Source organism: Pipistrellus kuhlii, unplaced genomic scaffold (assembly GCF_014108245.1).
Source record: "Pipistrellus kuhlii isolate mPipKuh1 unplaced genomic scaffold, mPipKuh1.p scaffold_m20_p_94, whole genome shotgun sequence".
In the NCBI taxonomy this organism is placed as follows: domain Eukaryota; kingdom Metazoa; phylum Chordata; class Mammalia; order Chiroptera; family Vespertilionidae; genus Pipistrellus; species Pipistrellus kuhlii.
Window position 1 is genome coordinate 498,655 of NW_023425600.1, and position 22,894 is coordinate 521,548.

The window sequence follows — 22,894 nt, forward strand, 5'->3', positions numbered from 1 at the left end:
TGGCAACCCGGTGCCTCAGCACCACTTCGCTTCAGCATCACTGCTTCCTCCCAGACCTCACGGACCACCGGCTGTCGACTCTGGTTTAGACACTTCTCCATGCCTCAGGGCAGCGGGCAGCTTACCATTCAGTATAACAGCACACTCCAGCAAGGCCTCATAGTTCTCACTCTCATTGATGACAGACACAGAAGCAAGAATCACAGATGTAATTGCATGGGTTATTTCTAGGGTTTTTTTCTATAAATAAAGAAAAATCAAAATATGAGTGAATTAAAATCAATGAAAAATCAAGGAACACTTTTAGCTTATTCTAAAAAGTGAATTAAAGTTGAATACAAACAAGTGTTATTCATAAAAAACAGCAACACTGACTAGATTAATAATGGAGGATTAGCTGGCTTGGCTCAGTGGTAGAGCGTCAGTCTGCGGACTGAAAGGTCCCAGGTTCGATTCTGGTTAAGGGCATGTACATTGGTTGCGGGCACATCCCCGGCAGGGGGTGTGCAAGAGGCAGTTGGTCGATGTTTCTCTCTCATCAACATTTCTAACTCTCTCTCTCCCTTCCTCTCTGTAAAAAAATCAATAAAATATATTTTAAAAATAAATAAATAAATAATGAAGGAATATAAAATTGCAATAAAACTACAATAAGCAATCTTCAAATACTCTTTTTGACTTCTAACTTTAAATTTTTTTTAACTTAAAATTCAACTATACACAATAAACAACTGTTTTGTTTTTTTTGTCTTTTTTTTTAACAACTGTCTTTTAACCAAGAAAAGGGAAATATTTGTTTTGAAAGGCCAGTACTACCATTTTTGAATGGCGGTCTGTTTCCATACTGCCTTCCCCCTGGGCTTCCAGGGCCCCCCATCCCTCCACGGGGCTTTCTAGCAGCACATCTGTTAACAGAGTCTTGAGCCTCTTCCAGAGCTCCTCTTTCTGTTTCCTTGATAATTCATCTAGTAATTCATTTAGGCTGAAAGGGTCAGAAGCATCTTCCTGTAAAATAAATAGCAAGTGTTACATTTCAAACACAAAATATTAGTTCTAACCTTCTCAAAATGGCATCAAGGAAAAAACTGCTAACTAAATTACAAGTTCAAGCGCTTGGTTAGAGTTTTCAAAATCTATTCCTACCAGGACAAAGTACAGGATATTGGGGAAGAAAGCAGCAGATTCCTCCTCCACCTATTCAGCTCCAGTATCCTCATCTTTGGAATTTAAAATTTCACCCACTTAGCAAAATCCTCCCTAAAATCCAGCCATCCACATCCCCAGGCCTATAATTGCTGGAGCTAAAACAATAGCACAGCCAGGCCAACTGACTGCGCTTTAAGTTTCTGGTCTCCTACCAGGCGTCAGCCCTCAACACCCATCTTTCGAGTTGTCTATGAACATCACTAGAGCCCAGTGCACAAAATTCATGCACAGGGTGGGGGAGTGGTGTCCCTTGGCCCAGCCTGCACTCTCTCCAATCTGGGACCCCTAGAGGAATGTCCAACTGCCCGTTTAGGCCCAATCCCACCTAAAAAGGCAGTGGGACATCCCTCTCACAATCCAGGACTGCTGGTTCCCAACTGCTCACCTGCCTGCCTTCCTGATTGCCCCTAACCGCTTCTGCCTATCAGCCTGATCACCCCCCAACCACTCTCATGCCAGCCTGATTGATGTCTAACTGCTCCCCTACCAGCCCGTTTGCCCCCAACTTCCCTCCTCTGCCAGCCTGGTCATCCCTAACTGCCCTCCCCTGTAGGATTGATTGCCTCCAACTGTCCTTCCTTACAGATCTGGTCCCTCTCAACTGCCCTCCCTTGCAGGCCTGGTGCTTTCCAACTGCCCTCCCCTTATGGCCATCTTGTAGTGGTCATCTTGTGTCCACATAGGGGTAGGATCTTTGACCACATGGGGGGAGCTACTGTGTACTGGAGTGATCATCAATCTGCACATTACTCTTTTATTAGATAGGATAAAGGCCTGGTGCACAGGTGGGGGCCAGCTGGTTTGCCCTGAAGGGTGTCCCAGAGCAGGGTGGGGGTTACCTTGGGACGTGGGGAGGCCTGGGTGAGGGGGTCTGTGGTGATTTGCAAGCCAGCTACACTCGCTGGTGACCCAAGCAGAGGCCCTGGTATCTGGGATTTATTTACCTTCTACAATTGAAACTTTGTATCCTGGAGCAGAGTCAAGCCTTCTGCTCACTCTGTGGCTTCTGCCATTTCTGTTTGGATTATTTACCTTCTATAATTGAAACTTGGTAACCTTGAGTGGAGGCGGAAAGCTTGGCTTCTTCCATTGCCCGGGAAACCCAAGCCTCCCTCCTATTCTCTGTGGCTGTAGCCATCTTGGTTGGGGTTAATTTCCATACTCACTCTGATTGGCTGGTGGACGTGGATGGTGGGTATAGCGGAGTGGTGGTTAATTTGTATATTACTCTTTTATTATGTAGGATTCTCTCTCTTTAGCCAATGAGACTATTTCAGAGCCTCTCAATGACCTTAAAATAGCTGATCCAATCATCACTTCCTCTGACTCTGAGCAGATGACCCCATCTCCTCTTTGACATAGCAAACTGAGGCCAATATCAAAGGACAGAGAATACAGCTTAGAGGGACTCACTGTAGCCAATCTGACAGTTGTGAATTATATATAATCCATGAATAGAGTAAGAATCCATGAGGCACACTGATATTAGGTCTAGTAATAATTAATGTCGTTTTCTAATACTTTTTTTTAAATCGAATTTATTTAAACAATAAAACAAAATTTAATCAACAATATAGTTGCCGTTGTTTTCTACTACTTGTGCTCAACGCTCAGGAAGCATTTTAATCCCTCTGTTATAAAATTCTTGTGATTTTGATGCAAAAAATTCGGTCAATGCATTTTTGAGGCATTGTTCATTATTAAATTTTTTTCCAAGAAGAAAGTTTTGCAAATAACGAAACAAATGGTAATCGGAAGGGGCAATATCAGGAGAATATGCAGGTTGAGGGAGAACTTCCCATTCCAACTGGCGCAGTTTTTCAGCAGTGATTCTTGCAGTGTGCGGTAGTGCGTTATCGTGGTGAAGAATTACGCCCTTCCGATTAATCAGTGTGGGTTCTTTTTCTCTTAAAGCTTGGGCTAAGCTTTCCAATTGGGCACTATACACTGCACTTGTAATGGTTTGGGTAGATGGTAAAAGTTCATAATGAAGAATTCCTTTAAAATTCCACCAAACACACAACATCACTTTTTTCGCATGCAAGTCAGGTTTTGGCGTGGGCTGTAGAGCCTCATTTTTGTCCAACCATTGAGGCCGCCTTTTCAAATTAACATTCAGCACCCATTGTTTATCTCCGGTAACAATTTGCTCTAAAAACGGCAAACGGTTTTGACGAGAGAGGAGCGAACTGCAAATTGTGACTCTTTGATTATGGTTGTTGTCGGTCAACTCATGAGGAACCCATTTTCCAAACTTTTGGACTTTGCCAAGTGCACGCAATTGATTGGAAATTGTTTTTTTGTGAACAATTTAAAGTTGTCGCAAGCTCTTGTTGGGTAATTTGAGGATTTTGCACCAAAAGAGCTTGAAGAGCTTCGTGATCAAAATTGGACACACGGCCTCGACCACTCTTGTCATCTAACGAAAAATTTCCCTCGCGAAATTTCTCAAACCAACGCTGGCATTTTCTGACGCTAACTGCATCTTGATCAAGAGCACTACAGATGTTTTTTGCAGCCTCACTTGCTTTTCTTCCTAATTGGAACTCGTAAAGCATGCAGTGCCGAATATGCTCTTCATCCGCCATCTTCTTAGCCCTAGTTTTGCAACAAAAACCAAACCAAACACAAACTTTTTCAAGCAAAACTTGTTAATTGCACTTCACACGTTCTGTAGATACCACATGTTTGAAGGTTATGTCAATACAAGTCAACGCCAAGCAAGACTTTAAACGAATGTTTAAAAACGACATTAATTATTACTAGATCCGATAATACACACACAAATAACTAGTAGCACTGGCACACTACAGAATGCCAATGGAAAAATACAGAAGGGACATGGGGTTGGAAAAATCACAATTTTAGTGCCATTATAGTAATAATTGATTCATGTATGTCATTGGGTGTTAAACCCAGTATATGCAAGCTTGATGAGAAGCAGGGCAGTTGCCTTGTCTCAGTACTTCCTGCAGGTTACTTATTTAACTGCGAAGCTTCAGTGGAGAAATCTGGGACACCCACCCTAATCACAATAAAAATTACAGCACCAATAACGGGTCCTCCCTAGCATGTTGCTGCCAAAACTCCCAGTGAATTTAGCCAGATCATCAAACAAAGGCAAACGGAAGAACAGGCCACCAAGCAGCTCCCCTCTTCCCCAGGCTCCCCAGCAGGACGGGGGAGCTGGTAGGACACGTTGCCATAGCGGCACAGGACAATCCTGTGTCCAACATGCTACCCAGATATTGCTAATTTTTGCCTTTAGATTTTAAATCAATATTGACTTAGCTTCATCATCATCAATTTAGTTTATGATTTTATTTAACACTATGGTACGCTGTTTGCAACAACAATTTTGCATTTCAAACCACTCATGGGCTGCCTGTCTCAGACTAACCACCTACCTCCTGCTAAGCCGGACATACAACATCTACAGCTTGCCATTACGGACACCTCCGTGGTGACGTGTGGCCTCGTTTCTGCTGGTTATTTTTAAGTTTACAGGACATCACTTTATAATACAAAACCATTTCATAAGCTCATTTCTCTCACAAAGAAAAATAGCTTCATACATGTTTATTAGCAACAACTTTATTAGCTTCCTCTCTAATCCTGAGTTACCACTGGTTTGATCAGTGCACGGCCGTGAACCACGCGTGCCTCTTCTGTCCAAGGTCACAGTATTTAGTGGCAGCACCATAAGCGCTGGGCCCCTCAGAGCCTGTGGGGGCTCCTTCCTCTCATCCCACTGCAGACAGCCTCACACCTGCTCATGACTAAGCTCCACTGGAGCTGACACCCAAACTGTCTCTGGCCTAGGCTTGCCTAGGCTTTTCCTGGGCTTCACACACATCTGCCCGCTGAACACGTCCTGTGCAATCCCCGGGCAGCCACCCCACACTCCAAAACTGTGCCCTCTTCTCCCCCAAACCTGCCCTCTGCCCACGTTCACCTCACCGATGGCTCTGCAAGTCAGAAAGCAAGGACCCTTCGGGCCCTCTGCCGGCCCATGTCCAATCAATCCACAGCACCAGCACCCCCTCCTCCCACCACCTCAAAAGGACACCCACACTTCCATGTCCTACTTCAACCACACAGTGAAGGGCACAGCTCCTCCCTGCTCACCTCTCCTTCAATCTGTTTTCCACGTGCAGCCAAAGGGGCATTTCCAAAGGGCAGCTCTGGCTCTGGCTCTCTTCTGCCCATTAGCTCTCTCTCCCCCTTTGTTCTCCTGCACCGGTCACTCGGGGCTCACAGCCCCACGCCTTCAGGAGGTCTCAACTCCTTCACATGGTGGAGAAAGGCAGGCTCAGCTCTTGCCTCCCCCACGCTGCACTTCTGGGTTCCACCCCTACCGAACCTTCATGCTCAAACCCAATGCGCCTCTGATGGCTAAGGTCCCTGTATGTCCAAAGCTGCGCTTCCAGAGCCTTTCCAAGGGGATGGGAAGCAGTCCTTGCTGGATCTGCCCCTCCCACCCTTGCCCCTTCCTCTTCTGCGCTCACACCCAGATCCACCGTGACTAACCTGAGGACAAGGAGCTAGCTTGTCTTGCTCAGGACTCCCTCACCATGCCACCAGGCACGGAGAAACAGCAGCAGTGTCTTACCTTCCTGAGCGTCCCTCAGCATCTCTACAGAAAGCAGAAATGCACTTTGTGAGTAGCTGGCCATCAGGTCTGAATTAGTAGACTTTGCTTTGTTAAATAAACCTTGGTCCCCAAGGATTCACTGAGATGACTATATTTCATTTATGGACATAATTTTAGAAAAATGTTTTACATTATCAGTTAAAATCACAATAAAGCTAAATCTAAAACTTACATCAAGTTGAATGAATTGCAAAAATTCTCCAATCAGCTCCTTAGACACAGCATGCACAAATATTTCACGTTTTTCCATGACAGATGAAACGGCGCATTTATTCTGTGACCCTGGTGAAAAACACAAGCACATGGAAACTTGCATTTGCAATTATGTCTTTTCCTTCACAATGTCATTTGGTACTAGCACCCGAAACTGCAAAGAAACCCCTCTGTACCTATGGTAGACAGTGTCTAACAACATCCTGACCAAAAAAAAACAAGTCACATCAAAAATTAACTTCCTTATTGTCATCGTTAAAAATTGCCAATTACGGGAAGAGAAACCCACATGGGCCCGAGGCGCCTCAGCACCTCTGCAAGGTGGGCACCAGGCTGCGGCTCAAACGCTGAGGAGGCTCCCTTTCCAAAGCAGCCCTCACCGCGGCTGTTTTTCAGCGCGGCAGGTCCCCTGGCAGCGGGGCAGCAGGTGTGCCCAGGCCCAGCACGCTGCTCCCGCCCTCTGGGGACCAAAGCTCAAAGGCCTGGGATCGTGCCCGCTGCTTCCCAGCTTGTGTCCCCTAATAAACCGTGTTTCCCATCGAAATAGCCCTGCCCTGTCTGAAAGACACCAACCAGAGATGAAGCCACAGCCAACAGACAGGCGTGGGCAAAAAGTACGCTTACAGTGTTTGTATGGAAAGACACCAGGCTATGGTAATTACAATAGCTTTATTAACTCAAAGACCGACGTCAAACCTACGTTTGCCCACCCGTACATGCCACAGGGCTCCTCCCTTTAAAGACACATGAAACCCTGCGTGGCTCTACAGAGCAATATGGCAACGGCAGTGTCTGGGGACGAAGAGCCAAGTAAACATAGGGTCCCACATCTGAGGGTCTAAACTAAACGGAAGTAGAAAATACCTTCCCACGTAAGTGCCAGCGAAGTCTGGCCCTCCTGCCCCCCTGGGGGGGCGCTATCTTCCTCTGGCCAGACAGCTGCACAAGAGCGATGGCAGGGCCCCTCGGCCGGTACGGTAAGCCACAGCCCAAGAGGAGAGCCAGGTAAAGGAAGCCGTCTCCCGCTGCGGTGTGGCACCTGCGCCCTCCGCGGGGACTCGTCACTCCTGCCGCCCACTCCCCCGCCGTCACCCTCCCCCGCCCCGCTGCCAGGGTCGGGGCCCTCACCCCCCAAGGACAGAGCCCCACGGGGCAAGCCATCCGTCTTGAAGTAAGGGTGCTCGGCAGCGGCTCGCCGCACACGAGCCGGGACTGCTCTCTGGGCCAGGCGGGCCCGGGCCGCGGTGCTGTGGGCCAGTCCGCGGGGGCCGGGCGAGGGCCCTGCTCTCCGGCTCAGTCCCGGGGCCCGGGCCGGGGTGCTCTGGGGGTCCCGGCCCTCCGGAGTCCCCGGGAGCACGGCTGTCGCGCGCCCAGGCCCGGGTGCCCGCCGGTCGCGCCTCCTCAGAGACGCCAGCCGGGACTTGAGTTCGGACGCGGCCCACGCGGAGGATGCGATGCTGGGGCTTGACCCGCCCGACCCCCGCCGTCTCTCCGCCCCTGGCCCCGCGCTCACCTCGTCCTCGGAACCGCCGTTTCCCGCGCTCGGAACACTTTCAAAACCGCCCGCCCGCCCGCCCGCGCCAGCGACGCGATCCTCACGCCCCGCGCGTCATCACCTGCCCCTCTCGCGAGAGCCTGGCGCTCCTGGGCGGGGCCACTGGGGCCAGCCCCGCCCGCCCGCGCTCTGGCCCCGCCCACACGCCCGCCGACCTTCCAGCTCTGGGCCCGCCTTTTCCATGAGCTGGGACCCAGGCAGTTTCACTCTGGTTGGCTTAAAGGGACGCAGTCTTCGATATAATTATAAAGACAAATTCTTCAGCTAAAGATGTCTCCTCAGTCTATATATACTGAAATCAATATTCTCGAAAGGGGCACCCGGTGCTTAGTGGATTCAGTCTCCCACGGAATCCGCTCCGAAGGAAGGGTCTCTGCTGTGCAGTCTGTGAATCACGCCTCCAGCAAAAACATACATATGTATTAGTACTTTGTCACCATAATGCTCTAGCTGTAACAGCTGCCACATATATGAGGAATGAAAATAGATCAAAACCGTATAAATTAATTATAAAATTTAAGTATTGATTAAATTTGAAATTAAAATTTTGTTGAAGCACACCTTTTAATGTTATGCTTTAGACTACTTTAAATCCATTTATGTTTCAAAGGATGAATACTCTATTCTAATTTTTCATGTTTATAGATGTAAATTCCCGAGAAAACTTGTTCATAAAATAAGGGCACAACAGTGAAAAATTAATAGCAATATCACACAATTCCTTGAATATATTTTAGCTAAATACCAAAAACCATACACCGTTTTCCAAACCGTTGAGCCAGTCGACCAAAGCAGGATTAGCGGCCAGGGAGTCTGGGAGAGCATTGCCAACTCTGAGGAAGAGCGGGGCTCCGGCTGCGGCTGACCACCTGGAGCCCTGGGCTGCCGGCCCCCATCCTCCTTCCAGGGCCAATCTAGCCTGAGGCCCCCTCCTCCATCTCCTGAGGTTTTGTCTTTCCTTGTAAGGGAGGAGGGGAGCCTCAGACACCCAAGTCCCCTGTCTGTCTTGGCATGCCCTGTCCTCCCGGCCCTGTTCAAGCTGGTCACCACGCAAAGCCCACACTCCCAGGCCGTCTCCCCACATGCTCCGCCACACCCACTTCTTCCCTTCTCCACTCACTCTGGAGCCTGAAAACCTCAAACCGTTGACAGCAAGTCCACCCCCGCATCCATGCCTCAGCAGCGCTTTCCGTCTGAGATGCCCTGCGTGGACCCGCAGCACGTGGAGGTCCCAGGAGGTGGCGGGGTGGCATGTGCTCCCACCGCGCTGTCTGGTGAAAATACAGCGTGAGCCTCTAGCAACCACAGAAAGAAAGTGAAAATGGCTAATCAGTTCCCTATTAAACCAAACAGGTAAAAAGTATTGTCATTTAGACAATATAAAATTGTGGGAGCAGGAGGGGGTGGCTGTTAGAAGTTTCTAGCAGTGAGACAAGCAGGGGGAGTCGCTGAGCATGGGGCGTTCCCACCCCACCTCGCAGGTGGCGAGCAGCCACTTACCACTTCACACTGGGCCACCCCCTCCGCCTCGCTCCCTCCCAGGGCAGCGGCCTCTCCCCGCATCCCTGAGCTCACACCAGGCCGGCCCACTTCCCCACTGGCAGCGCTGTCACTCCCCTTGGGTGTCCACTCCCTTCTTGTAGTTGCCCCTCCCTCTGCTGAATCCCACTCCCCCCTCTTCCACTCTTTCCATCCCACCTCATTCAGTCACCTCTGCCTGCTGCCTCTGTTCCTGGGTAAGAAATTAATTAAACAAGGTGGGTTCTGAAACTACATGCCTGGAAGGCATGCCCTGTGACCTTGGACAGGCCACTCAATGAGCGTGCCTCACTGTGCTCAGCCCCACAAAGAAGGGCTGTGCTTCCCAGCCTCCTCCAAAGCCCCCCAACTCCACCCCCAGGACCACTGCCAACCCCTGGGTCTCCCCGGGGCCTGCGTCTAAGCCTGGCACTTTAGAAGCTGGAAGAAACTGTTTTCTTTTCGTTTTTCTTTTTTTCCCAGCAAAATAATTTTATTTCCTAACACATAGTAAACATATACGTCCAATATCTCACACATTTATTCACAAATGACTTCCAAATTCCAATAACTGCTTTGATATTTAAGCATGTGCTCAAAGTTATCTTAGCTGAGATGAAAAATGCTTTCATATGAATAACATACTAAATATATTGGATTGGTCACAGCAGAATTTTCTTTGTTAGATTAGTTCTATAAATTTAAAGCTTAGAAAAGCCACTACTTTTGCATCTAATACTTCCAGATGAATATGATGCAGTAATATCAGCTTGTATTCCGGAGAAATTTCCTTAGTTTTTCTGGTGATGGAACCATTTATCCACATCTGCAGGTATTGTGCAGGCAGATTCACATGGTGGTGGTAAAGCATCCACAATGGCTTTGGCAGCATCCAGATCACACTTGTAGGGGCTCCCAGACACTGTGGTGTTCATGCAACCGATTCCTTTTCCATCGGTTTTCTTCGTCACTAATGCTCTCCAATAGTCATGAGTGCTTTTAATAACGTCAGTTGCAAAATCCTTATCTTTAAATTCCGCATTGAAAGAAAACTGGTTCTCTGGTTTTCCATCAGGAACCTTGTACCTTCTAAACCAGTCCACAGTAGCTTCCAGGTAGCCAGGTTTCAGCCGCTTGACATCATTAATACCATTATAATTGGCTGCATCAGGATCATCCACATTGATGGCAATCACTTTCCAGTCAGTCTCCCCTTCGTCAATCATAGCCAATATGCCCAGAACTTCCACCCTGATTATTTCACCTCTTGCACAGACCTTGCTTCCAATTTCACAGACGTCAATCGGGTCATTGTCGCCACAACAACCAGTGTGCTCATCATTGTGTCCAGGGTCTTCCCAAGACGTCTGAGGGATGGCACCATAGTTCCAGATATATCCTTTATAAGGGAACACATTTGCAACATAACGGAGTTTCCCTTTTTTCACATCTTGTTTAATTGGGTTCAAAGCGTCCTTTGTAGCAATCTCCATTTTTGCATTAGACCAGCGTGGTACTTCAACCACCATGTTGAACACATCCTTATCTGCATAAATTGGAATGTCATGAAATGGAGATATATATTGTCCCTTTTCATTTTTGAAGAAGACGCGGTATTCGAAGGAGACGGCGCGGCGTGCTCCTCGCTGCTGAAGCCGCTCATGATGCCACCGAGCAAAGCCACCGGCCCGGGGCGCCCACTGACAAGGGCAGCCGTCCGCGCCCGCGCACGGCCGGGGCCGGGCTGGGAGCGGCACCCGGAGCCGCCTTTAACGCGGCTAGCGCCCGCGGGTCTCCCCCCTTTTCTTTTTTTAATATAATTTTAAGAGGGCAGGACAGGGTTAACTCCTGGCTCTGATTTGTACTGTGTCCTCCATTTTGTATAACTATATCACTATGTAACTGGACCCTAACCCTCACCCAACCAATCAGGGTCAGCCAAAGCAGTGACCTCACCACCCCTATAAATCCTTTGTCCTAGGGAAACCCGCTCTCTCTCTACTATGCCACTGCATCGGTATGTGGGGTGTGAGCTCGGGCTAGCTCGAAATAAAAAGACTCTTTTGCTTTTGCATTGGACTCGGCTTTTTGGTGGTCTTTGGGGATCACGAAATCTGGGCATAACAAATTTATTGATTTTTTTTACAGAGAGGGAGAGAGACAGAGAGCTAGAAACATCGATGAGAGAGAAACATTAATCAGCTGCCTCCTGCACACCCCCTACTGGGGATGTGCCTGCAACCAAGGTACATGCCCCTGACTGGAACCTGGGACCTTTCAATCTGCAGTCCAACGCTTTATCCACTGAGCCAAACCAGTTTCAGCCAGAAGAAACTGTTTTCTGAATAAATGAACAAGGTATGAGATCATTGCTCGTGAAACCTTACAATGTGGTTATGAGAAAAGATTTATAGAATTATATTTGGACTTCATGGCAAGGCTGAAGCTGTTTGTAACATACAGGCACATGGTATAAAACTTGCTGAAATAATCCTACTTTATAAAAGAGTAATATGCAAATTAACCATCACTCCACTCAAGCCATGCCCACCAGCCATATCCACTAGCCAATCAGAGTGAGTATGCAAATTAATCCCAACCAGGATGGCTGCAGCCAGAGAGAGCAGTTGAGAGAGGCTTGGGGAGGATCCAAGATGGCTGCTCGGGTAGACACCTAACCGCAGCAGCTCACAACAATTTCAATGGAATACAACTAAAATGTAGAGTGGACATTACCCAGACCTACAGGTAGTTGACTGACTGAAAACTCTACAATAGGAAGGTGGGAGAAAACCAGAAGGAAAATCAGAGGAGCTGAAAAAAAAGCCTAAGGTACGGAGACATGCTGCGCGCTCCCACGTACGCGTGCACCGAGAGGTCGCAGCCGGAGAGGAGGAGAGGGCTGGATGCTGCCTGGCGTTCCCTAGCAGGAAGGAAATAAAACCCCCAGCCTGGGCTGAACCCCCGAACCAGCAGCGCTGAGCCCCATCATGGGCCAGATTCTGGGGACCCAGGCTCCGGCAGGGGGAGACGGGGCTGGGAGGCTGAATCCCAGGGGAAAAACGAAAGGCGGGGAGCCCCGGAGTCGCGCGCACTTTGTGCGCAGAGGACTGAATGTAGACTCTGATGCTGGATTACCCTAGCCGGAAGGAACAAAGCCTCCGGCGGCGCTGAGCCTCAGACCAGACCGCCCCGAACTCTCGGTCTGGGCCAGTCCCTGGGGACCCAGGCTGGGCAGGGGGAGACGGGGCTGTGAGGTGGAGTCCTGGGAGCACGGCGAAAGGCCGAGCCCCCGGAGTCGCACACACTGCGCGCAGAGGACAGTCTGTTGACTCTGATCCTGGACTCCCCTAGCGGGAGAGAGAAAGAAAGCTCCAAACTGGAGGATCGCGACGAGGAGCAGGAGCCTCCGCTGGACACCGGCCAGCCGGGCGCCAGCAAGGAGCCGGGCGACGGGGCCTCCGGGGGGCGGGGGGGTGCTCCTGAGCAGTCGACCTCTGAGCGCGGGCAACGGAGCCAAGGACCTGGGATGCTTCCTGGGCGGCGCCAACCCCGGCGATAGGCTGAAGCAGCGCAGGAGCCCGCGGAGAACAAAGGGGTGCCACAGGCCAACCTGCTGAGATTCCAGGACGGGGAGGAAGAAACCATAGAAGTTCTCAATGTGAAGAAATCAAGTGAGAGCAAAAGATAGTAAAATTACTTAAGAAAGAATACAAAGAATATCTTGAAAAATCAAAGACTAAGTCAGAATTCAACTCACCAGCCAACATTGCAACATAAATGCATTAAAAAAAAAAAAAAAAAAAAAGAAAGAAAGAAGAAAGAAAAGGGGACAGAATGTTGGAACAGCGGCGACCAGGCCTAGAGTGGCCAGGCACAAGGCAGTGGCAGCTGGGCCCGAGCAGCAGTGGCCAGGCCCCAGAGCAGCAGCGGCCAGAACCAGAGCATCAACGGCCAGCACTGGAGCAGCCAGACCTGGGGCAGTGGCAGCCAGGCCTGAGGCAGAGGCGGCCAAGCCCAGGGTGGCCAGTCCAGGAACACCCAGACCCGGAGTGGCCGGGCTCGGAGAAGCCAGGCCCAGAGCAGCTGGGTTGGGAGCAGCCAGGCCCAGAACAGCAGAAGCCAAGCCCGAAGCATCCAGGCTGGGTGCGGCCAGGCTCGGAGCTGCCGGGCCCGGGGCTACCGGGCCCAGAGCAGCCGGGTCTGGTGTGGCCAGGCCCGGAGCAGTGGCTGCCAGGCTGGGAGCAGCCAGGCTCGGAGCAACCGGGTCTGATGCGGCCAGGCCCGGAGCAGTGGCTGACAGGCTGGGAGCAGCCAGGCCCGGAACGGCCGGGCCCGGAGCAACCGGGCCCAGAGCAGCCGGGTCGGGTGTGGCCAGGCCTGTAGCAGTAACAGCCAAGTCCAGAGCAACTAGGTCGAGAGCGGCAGTGACCAGACCCGGAACAGCGGCTGCCAGGCTGGGAGTGGCCAGGCCCGGAGCAGCCGGGTCTGGTGCGGCCAGGCCCGGAGCAGTGGCTGCCAGGCTGGGAGTGGCCAGGCTCAGAGCAGCGGTTGCCAGGCTGGGAGCGGCCAGGCCCGGAGCAGCTGGGTCTTGTGCGGCCAGGCCCGAAGCAGCGGCTGACAGGCTGGGAGCAGCCAGGCCCGGAGCGGCTGGGCCCGGAGCAACCGGGCCCAGAGCAGCTGGGATGGGTGTGGCCAGGCCTGTAGCAGCAACAGTCAAGTCCAGAGCAACTAGGTCGGGAGCGGCAGTGACCAGACCCGGAGCAGCGACTGCCAGGCTGGGAGCGGCCAGGCCCGGAACAGCCGGGTCTGGTGTGGCCAGGCCCGGAGCAGAGGCTGCCAGGCTGGGAGCGGCCAGGCCCGGAGAAGCCGGGTCTGATGCGGCCAGGCCAGGAGCAGCGGCTGACAGGCTGGGAGCAGCCAAGCCCGGAGCGGCCGGGCCCGGAGCAACCGGGCCCAGAGCAGCCGGGTCGGGTGTGGCCAGGCCTGTAGCAGCAACAGCCAAGTCCAGAGCAACTAGGTCGGGAGTGGCAGTGACCAAACCTGGAGCAGCAACTGCCAGGCTGGGAGCGGCCAGGCCTGGAGCAGTCCGGTCCGGTGTGGCCAGGCCCTGAGCAGTGGCTGCCAGGATGGGAGCGGCCAGGCCCGGAGCAGCGGCTGCCAGGCTGGGAGCGGCCAGGCCCGGAGCAGCCAGGCCCGGAGCAGCCGGGCCCGGAGCAATTGGGCCCAGAGCAGCCGAGTCGGGTGTGGCCAGGCCTGTAGCAGCAACAGCCAAGTCCAGAGCAACTGGGTCGGGAGCGGCAGTGACCGGACACGGAGCAGCTGATTGTGGAACGAACCAGAGCAACAGAGTCCAGGCCCGGAGCAGCCTGGCCCAGAACAGCTCGCTCCTCGCCTGCCCCTGCCCCACGGCTGCCTCTCAGACATGGCTGGAAACTTTTGCGGGAACTTGAGGGTCTGCTGAATCAAGTGATGAAGGCTTAGATCTGGATGTGTTGAGTTAGTATAGTGCTGGGGTGTTGATCTGTGAGTGCCTTGGGTGGGGCCTGGATGAGGCTGGTTGTCCTATTAGGAAATGTCTTTTGTGTGAAGTGTATCTTTGGGCATGTGGAGGTATTATTGATATGAGAAAATGCTAAGTAACAGATTTGCTATCTGAAAAGGGATTTACTATCGGGGAAAGGGAGGGAGGAAGAGACTGAACATAAACTGTGCACCAATGGATGAGGATGAGGGGGCAGAGGGTGGGGTGGGAACCTGGTGGAGGGGGGAAGAAACGAGGAACCTGTGTAATAATATGAACAATAAAGATTGATTTAAAAAAAAAAGTTATTTAAAAAAAAAAAAAAAAAAAAAAAAAAGAGAGAGGCTCGGGTTTCCCCCGCAATTGAGGAAGCCAAGCTTTCTACACACCCTAGCAGGCCTAAGCCTCCACTCCAGGCTACAAAGTTTCAATTGTAGAAGGTAAATAAATTCCAGATACAGGGCCTCTGCTTGGGTAGCCAGAGTGTGTGGCTGGCCTGAAAACCACCACAGGCCCCTCACCCAGGCCACCCCACACCCCAAGGGAATCCCACCCTGATCTGGAACACTCTTCAGGGCAAACAAGCTGACCACCACCCATGAACCAGGTCTCTATCCTAAATAAGAGTAATATGCATATTGACCATCACTCCAACACACAAGATGGCTGCCCCCATGTGGTCAAAGATCCTGCCCCCATGTGAACACAAAATGGCCACCAAAAGATAGCCAGCAGGGGAGGGCAGTTGGAGGCGATCAATCCTGCAGGGGAGGGGAGTTAGGGGTTGCCGGCTGCCAGAGGAGGGAAGTTGGGGGCAAACAGGCTGGCAGGGGAGCAGTTAGACATCAATCAGGCTGGCATGGGAGAGGTTAGGGAGTGACCAGGCTGGCAGGCAGAAGCGGATAGGGGCAATTAGGAAGGTAGGCAGGCAAGCAGTTGGGAGCCAGCAGTCCTGGATTGTGAGAGGGATGTCTGACTGCCCATTTAGACCCGGTGGGATTGAGTCTAAATGGGCAGTTTAACATCTCTCAAGGTGTCCCAGATTGGAAAGGGTGCAGGCTGGGCTGAGGACGGCCCCCCAACCCGTGCACAAATTTCGTGCACCAGGCCTCTAGTCTTTCATAATGGACCAAGTGTCAAGTTTAGTTTTGGGTTTTTTGTTTGTTTATTTATTTTTAGTTTATTTTGTATTGGCAAATAACAGTCCCTTGGCTCAAATTCAAAGGAAACTAGTTACCCTGAATATCCTCCCAATAGTATTTTCTGCATAATGAAAAAAAAAAAAAAACCCACAAAATTTGTAATCTAATCATAATTATAACTGGGAAAATAAATTAAAATGACTGGCTAGGGCCGAAGCCGGTTTGGCTCAGTGGTAGAGCATCGTTCTGCGGACTGAAAGGTCCCGGGTTCGATTCCAGTCAAGGGCATGTACATTGGTTGCGGGCACATCCCCAGTAGGGAATGTGCAAGAGGCAGCTGGTCGATGTTTCTCTCTCATCGACGTTTCTAGCTCTCTATCTCTCTCCCTTCCTCTCTGTAAAAACTCAATAAAATATATTTTAAAAATAAATAAATAAATAAATAAATAAACAAATAAAAATAAAATGACTGGCTAGGAATTTTTAAATTTAACATAGTGCTGGTGTGGCTCAGTGGTTGAGTGTTGACCCGGAGGTTTCGGTTCAATTCCCGGTCAGGGCATGGGTAGTGGGCTCAATCCCCAGTGTGGGATGTGCAGGAAGCAGCTGATCAATTATTCTTTCTCATCATTGATGTTTCCAACTGTCTTTCCCTCTCACTTCCTCTCTGAAGTCATTTGTATTTTTTTTTAAACTTAATATAGGACTGATTCTCAGGCATTCTGGGCAAAGTGAAGGGCAGGCTGACTATGGCCACCAGAGCTAAACAAGACTCTACGCCCACCCCCTCCCAGCAAGTCACTGGTTCTAAGAAAGCGGAGGGCTCCTGGCCAATCAGTGGCAGCTGCAGAGACTTCCTTTTTGTGGTTTTACACTGTCCTGTCTCTAAAGTCTGACCTTGGGAAATGTGGGTGTATATGAACAATTAAAGAAAAAGCAGAAGTAATTGGAAGCTTGCGGCCCACACCTGTCCCCTACCCCTGGGAGCTGGCCTCCAGGCTCTGCAGGACACTGGCTGTGCCCTAGCTTGAGTGACCCCTTCAGGGGAGCCCTGGAGAGGGTGGGGGAGGGGGAAGGCTGGGCATCCACTGTCAGTGCCTCATTTTCTCACTCCTAGGGGAATGGAGATCCAGGGACGGTGAAGTGAAACAAGGCAGAACGCTTTGAGGTGTGAAGGTTCTTCCCCTCTCGGGGTGTAATTCCTTAACACCATCCCCTAGTTTCCCCTACAGGAATCTCCGTGCATCTCCTGACATGATGACCTTGGGAAGACTGAGGGAAGGTGAGCTACTGCCTTCCTCTTCCTCCTGGTCTTGGAGAGGGGCAGCACCTGGCAGGAGCAGGGTAACTCGGAAATGGATAATCAGAGGCAAATGTCACTCAGGGCCCAACAGAACTTCTTGAGCTGCTTATAAGAATACTAGAGGCACCCTAACCGGTGTGGCTCAGTGGACAGAGTGTCGGCCTGGAGACTGAAGGGTCCCAGGTTCAATTCCAGTCAAGGGCATGTACCTTGGTTGTGGGCACATCCCCACTAGGGGGTATACAGGAGGCAGCTGGTCAATGTTTCTCTCTCATCCAATGTTTCTAACTCTATCCTCTCTTCCTCTCTGTAAAAAAAAAAAAAAAAAAAATACTAGAAGCCCAGTGCATGAAATCGTGCATGGGTGGGGTCTGGCCAGCCCAGCCCCAATCAGTGGATTGGGGACAGGCCTGTCAGGAGACCTGCGGGAGGCTGGCCCATGGGCCCGTCCCTGGTGGAGCAATGGCCTGGGGGAAGGGCCCTACCCCCAATTGAAGTGGGGGGCCAATAGGGGGTGGAGCTGGCTGGGGGGGAGGGGCCACAGGCACATGGGTTGGTGGGGGGCCTATCAGGAGTGGGCTGCCTGGGGGAGGGGCTGCAGAAGGTTGGCTGGCCAGCTCTGCCTGATTGGGTTGGTTCACAGGCTACAGTGGGTGTCATAGTGACCGATTCTTCTGGTCATTGCAGTGTTCAGGTTGCTGGCTTTATATATATGAATGATGATAGATGAAGCCTAGACTTTCTCCAGGCCACTTAGGTCAGACAATTGATACTAGCTGGGCATTAGTATTTTTCATTGGGATCAGGGCCCCTCATGGTCCTACATAAAGGTTAGAAGTTGATCTCAGATGATGGAGGAGACTTGGCGGCCCACATCCAAAATAGAAAATGCTGGTGTGCAGGTCACGGTGAACCCGAGCCGGGGACCGGCTGTGGGGCAAGGCGCCATGTCAGCATCCTTCTGAGAACACCCAGCAAAGGACATGGTCGTAGTCCTCGCAGAGGTGGACACAACCCGATGCCCACCAACAGCCAAGCAGACAAACACGATGGGATCCTCTCAGCCAGACCTGACACACGCTACCCCGATGGGGGGAAGAGACGCAGACCACAGCACTTCTGAAAGGAAGTCTTAAAAGACTAGGCATCCTAGGATGTAGCTTTTAGTTAAAATTAGTAAATTGGCCCTAGCCAGTGTGGCTCTGTGGATAGAGCATCAGTCTGCAGACTAAAGGATTCAGGGTTTCATTCCAGTCAAGGGCACACACCTCGATTGCAAGCTCCTCAATGGCCTGGGCCTGGTCAGGGCTTCTGCAGGAGGCAACCCATGGATGTGTTTCTCTCCCATCGATGTTTCTCTGTCTTTCCTTCTCTCTCCCACTCTAAAATCAATGGAAAAATATCCTCATGTGAGGGTTAACAAAAATAAGATATATTTTATTTTATTTATTTATTTTTATTTATTTTTTTAAAATCAATCTTTATTGTTCATATTATTACAAAGGTTCCTCATTTCTTCCCAACTCCACCAGGTTCCCACCCCACTCTCCGCCCCCTCCCCATCCCCCACTGTCCTCATCCATAGGTGCACAGTTTATGTTCAGTCTCTTCCTCCCTCCCTTTCCCCGATAGTAAATCCCTTTTCAGACAGTAAATCTGTTACTTAGCATTTTCTCATATCAATAATACCTCCACATGCCCAATGATACATTTCACACAAAAGACATTTCCAAATAGGTCAACCAGCCTCATCCAGGCCCCACCCAAGGCACTCACAGATCAACACCCCAGCACTATACTAACTCAACACATCCAGATATAAGCCTTCATCACTTGATTCAGCAGACCCTCAAGTTCCCGCAAAAGTTTCCAGCCATGTCTGAGAGGCAGCCGTGGGGCAGGGGCAGGCGAGGAGCGAGCTGTTCTGGGCCAGGCTGCTCCGGGCCTAGACTCTGTTGCTCTGGTTCGTTCCACAACCAGCTGCTCCGGGTCCGGTCACTAATGCTCCCGACCTAGTTGCTCTGGACTTGGCTGTTGCTGCTCCAGGCCTGGCGGCACCCGACCCGGCTGCTCTGGGCCCGGCCGCTCCGGGCCTGGCCACTCCCAGCCTGGCAGCCGCTGCTCCAGGCCTGGCCACACCAGACCCAGCTGCTCCGGGTCTGGCCGCTCCCAGCCTGGCAGCTACTGCTCCGGGCTTGGCCGCACCAGACCCGGCTGCTCCGGGCTTGGCTGCTCCCAGTCTGGCAGCTGCTGCTCTGGGCCTGGCCACACCTGACCCAGCTGCTCTGGGCCCGGCTGCTCCGGGCCCAGCCGCACCGGGCCTGGCCGCTCCCAGCCTGGCAGCCGCTGCTCCGGGCCTGGCCGCACCAGACCCGGCTGCTCCGGGCCTGGCCGTATCAGATCCGGCTGCTCCGGGCCTGGCCGCTCCCAGCCTGGCAGCTGCTGCTCCGGGCCTGGCCATACCCGACCCGGCTGCTCTGGGCCTGGCCGCTCCGAGCCTGGCCGCTCCTGGCCTGGATGCTCCGGGCTTGGCTACTGCTGTTCTGGGTCTGGCTGCTCCCAACCCGGCTGCTCTGGGCCCGGCTTCTCCGGGTCTGGGTGTTCCTGGACTGGCTACCCTGGGCTTGGCCGCCTCCACCTCAGGCCTGGCTGCCACTGCCCCAGGTCTGGCTGCTCCAGTGCTGGCCGTTGATGCTCTAGTTCTGGCCGCTGCTGCTCTGGGGCCTGGCCACTGCTGCTCCGGGTCCGGCTGCCACTGCCTTGTGCCTGGCCACTCTAGGCCTGGGCGCCGCTGTTCCAACATTCTGTCCTTTTTTTACAAAAAAAAACCAACACACATTTATGTTGCAATGTTGGCTGGTAAGTTGAGTTCTGACTTAGTCTTTGATTTTTCAAGATCTTCTTTGTATTCTTTCTTAAGTAATTTTACTATCTTTTGCTCTCACTTGATTTTTTCACATTGAGAACTTCTATGGTTTCTTCCTCCTTGTCCTGGGAGCTCAGCAGGTTGGCCTGTGGCACCCCTTTGTTCTCCGCGGGCTCCTGCGCTGCTTCAGCCTGTTGCTGGGGTCGGTGCCGCCCAGGAAGCAGCCCCAGGCCTTGGCTCCGTTGCCCGCGCTCAGCAGTCGAAGGCTCAGGGGCACCCCCCCCCAGGGGGCCCCGTCGCCCGACTCCCTGCCGGCGCCCGGCTGGCCGGTGTCCGGCAGGGGCTCCTGCTCCCTGACGTGTTCCTACAGTCTGGAGCTTTCTTTCTCCCTCCCGCTAGGGGAGTCCAGGATCAGAGGCAACAGACTGTCCTCTGCGCACAGTGTGCGCGACTCCGGGGGCTCGGCCTTTCGCCGCTCTCCCAGGACTCCACCTCACAGGCCCGTCTCCCTCTGCTTGAGCTTGGGTCCCCAGGGATTGGCCCAGAGCTGGGGTTCAGAGCAGTCCGGACTGAGGCTCAGTGTCACTGGAGGCCCTGTTCCTTCCGGCTAGGGTAATCCAGCATCAGAGTCAACATTCAGTCCTCTGCGCACAATGTGCGCGCGATTCCAGGTTCCCCGCCTTTCGCTGCTCCCCCAGGATTCCGCCTCACAGCCCCGCCTCCCCCGCAGGAGCCTGGGTCCCCAGGGTCTGGCCCATAACTGGGGCTCAGCGCTGCCGGTCCGGGGGTTCAGCCCAGGCTGGGGGTTTTATTTCCTTCCTGCTAGGGAACGCCAGGCAGCACCCAGCCCTCTCCTCCTCTCTGGCTGCGTCCTCTCCGAGCGCGCGTGCGTGCGAGCGCGCAGCATGTCTCCGTACCTTAGGCTTTTTTTCAGCTCCTCTGATTTTCCTTCTGGTTTTCTCCCACCTTCCTATTGTAGAGTTTTCAGTCAGTCGGCTACCTGTAGCTCTGGGCAATGTCCACTCTACATTTTAGTTGTATTCCATTGAAATTGTTGTGTGCTGCTGCGGTTAGATGACGAGTTTCTTTCTGTAGAGCTTCACATTTGTCCCATTCCTATACAATGTCATAAGATATATTTTAAAATGATTAAATTGGCCCTTTCTAGCTGCACAGAGGGACGCCACACCTGGCGCCTGGAGACCGACCTGCAGAGCAAGCTTCAGGGAACCGTAAGGGTGCATCCACTGAGGCCTGCCACCTACTCAGCATGACCGCTCCGCATCTCATCTTGTCACTGTGACTGCACTCCCTTCCCACGATGTCTGCAGAACTGTCAGGAGACCGCCGGCCAAGCAGAGGCCTGGACAGGTAAGGCCAAGAGCTGACTGTTGCCGAAGCTTGCCAAGGACCGACCAATCAGCAGAACCACGACTCTGAGCCCTTACTCATGACCATTCAGGATTCTTCGCCTTTGAAACCCAGTATCAGCCATTTGGAGTTTGGGTTTTCAGGCAATGGCTTGTTTTCCTTGCGTGGCACCTGCTCCGAAGCACTCACATTCCTCCACTGCAATCCCCAGCGCTAAGTAACGGCTCTGCCGGGCGCAGGGCCGACAGCAGCGGACACGTTAGTGTTTCCTCCCCATTCTTCAAAACAGTTTCATTATTTCCAGCGCTCTGGTTATAAAGCACATTTAAGGACTGTATTTTCTACTCATAATTATGTCTCAGAAGAGTGATTTTCAAAATCCAGAATCTGGAGTGGGCAAGTGAGGGTCCAATTAAGATGGAAAAAGATAATATCAAAAAATCAGAAACAGTGCTTTAAAAAAAATACATACCGTGTTTCCCCGAAAATAAGACATCCTCCAAAAATAAGACCTACCACATGGAAAGATAAGACATCCCCTGAAAATAAGACCTAGCGCAACTTTGGGAGAAAAAATTAATATAAGACACTGTCTTATTTTCAGGGAAACAGTACTTTTATTGATTTCAGAGGGAGAGATAGAAATATCCATGAGAATCATTGATCAGCTGCCTCCTGCATGCCCTGCACTGGGGACTGAGGTGAAACCCAGGCATGTGCTTTTACTGGGATTCGAGCCGTGACCTCTTGGTTCATAACTCGGTGCTCAACCACTGAGCCACACCAGCCAGGCAGATGCAGTGCTTTTTAAAAAAGGAAGAATTCACAAAGAGCAACTATAAACAGTGCCCTCTACTTCCTTTTCAGGTCATCTGGTCCCATATTAGAATTTTCAGAGGCCAAGGAGGAGCAAACCACCAGCGAGCTAACAGAAAGACCTCTTGAATTAACGTCATGCCGCAGGTTAGCGAACACGCAGGACCTTCTCTGAGAGGCCGTCAGTCTCCATTTGCATCTAGGATATGCTTGAAGGAGGTCGGGGTGACAGCCGGTTAAAGGCAGACACAGCCCGCACGTGGCTATGATTCCTGAAAAGCAGGGCTGAGCTCAGGGTGCAGAGACCCTGGAGAAGGCACTCTCAGGGCAGGTCAATTCTACAAGGCCTCTGTCTTCACCGGAAGCTTGCAAATGCCGTTACACCCCGTATGGTAAGGCAGAGGACAAGCACAACACATGTACTAACTAACAAAGTTCAACTCCAGTTCAGTGAATTGCCGTCCCTGGTTTAGCTGCATGCAGAATGAAAGTTCAAGTTCCCCTTTCCTAGATGCTTGGTCATGAAGAACTAAAGCCCCCGTGTCCTCGCCAGGGCCCTGGATGCTGAGCCTGGTCTCCAGGGTGAGCCCTACACGACCCTCAGAGGAAGAGTTTTTCCTTGAACGCTCATGTTGCCACAGTAAATCAGACTCCCATCCGGGAGGGGTCTCAGTGCCCTTCGCACCACCCCACCGCTTCCTTCCCTCCGGGAGTGGCCTGGCCCCT

The 22,894-nt window shown here is 51.9% G+C and overlaps 2 protein-coding genes across 8 annotated transcripts in view; both read right to left on the minus strand.

Annotated features, from left to right (window-relative positions):
• Positions 1–7,698, minus strand: part of NCAPG2 (non-SMC condensin II complex subunit G2) — a 66,126-nt gene extending 58,428 nt beyond the window's left edge. For 4 of the 7 annotated variants that reach the window (XM_045578270.1, XM_045578269.1, XM_045578273.1 and 1 more), the window contains exons 1-4: positions 6,938–6,956; positions 6,033–6,142; positions 817–1,005; positions 126–240 (exon numbers count right to left, since the gene is read on the minus strand). In XM_045578270.1, the coding sequence (XP_045434226.1) occupies positions 126–240; positions 817–1,005; positions 6,033–6,110 (382 nt within the window). In that variant the 5' untranslated portion in view covers positions 6,111–6,142; positions 6,938–6,956. Of the gene's footprint in view, positions 1–125; positions 241–816; positions 1,006–5,736; positions 5,843–6,032; positions 6,143–6,385; positions 6,411–6,937; positions 6,957–7,586 lie in introns of those variants that run through there. The other 3 variants (XM_045578274.1, XM_045578271.1, XM_045578272.1) reach the window with 3 other exon arrangements.
• A 1,913-nt stretch (positions 7,699–9,611) lies between these two features.
• On the minus strand, positions 9,612–10,848 carry LOC118714018 (inorganic pyrophosphatase-like). The gene is given in 2 exon segments (XM_036428855.2): positions 9,612–10,773; positions 10,776–10,848. Coding segments are annotated over 2 exon segments (870 nt in total). The 5' UTR covers positions 10,810–10,848; the 3' UTR covers positions 9,612–9,937.
• Positions 10,849–22,894: the final 12,046 nt, after the last annotated feature.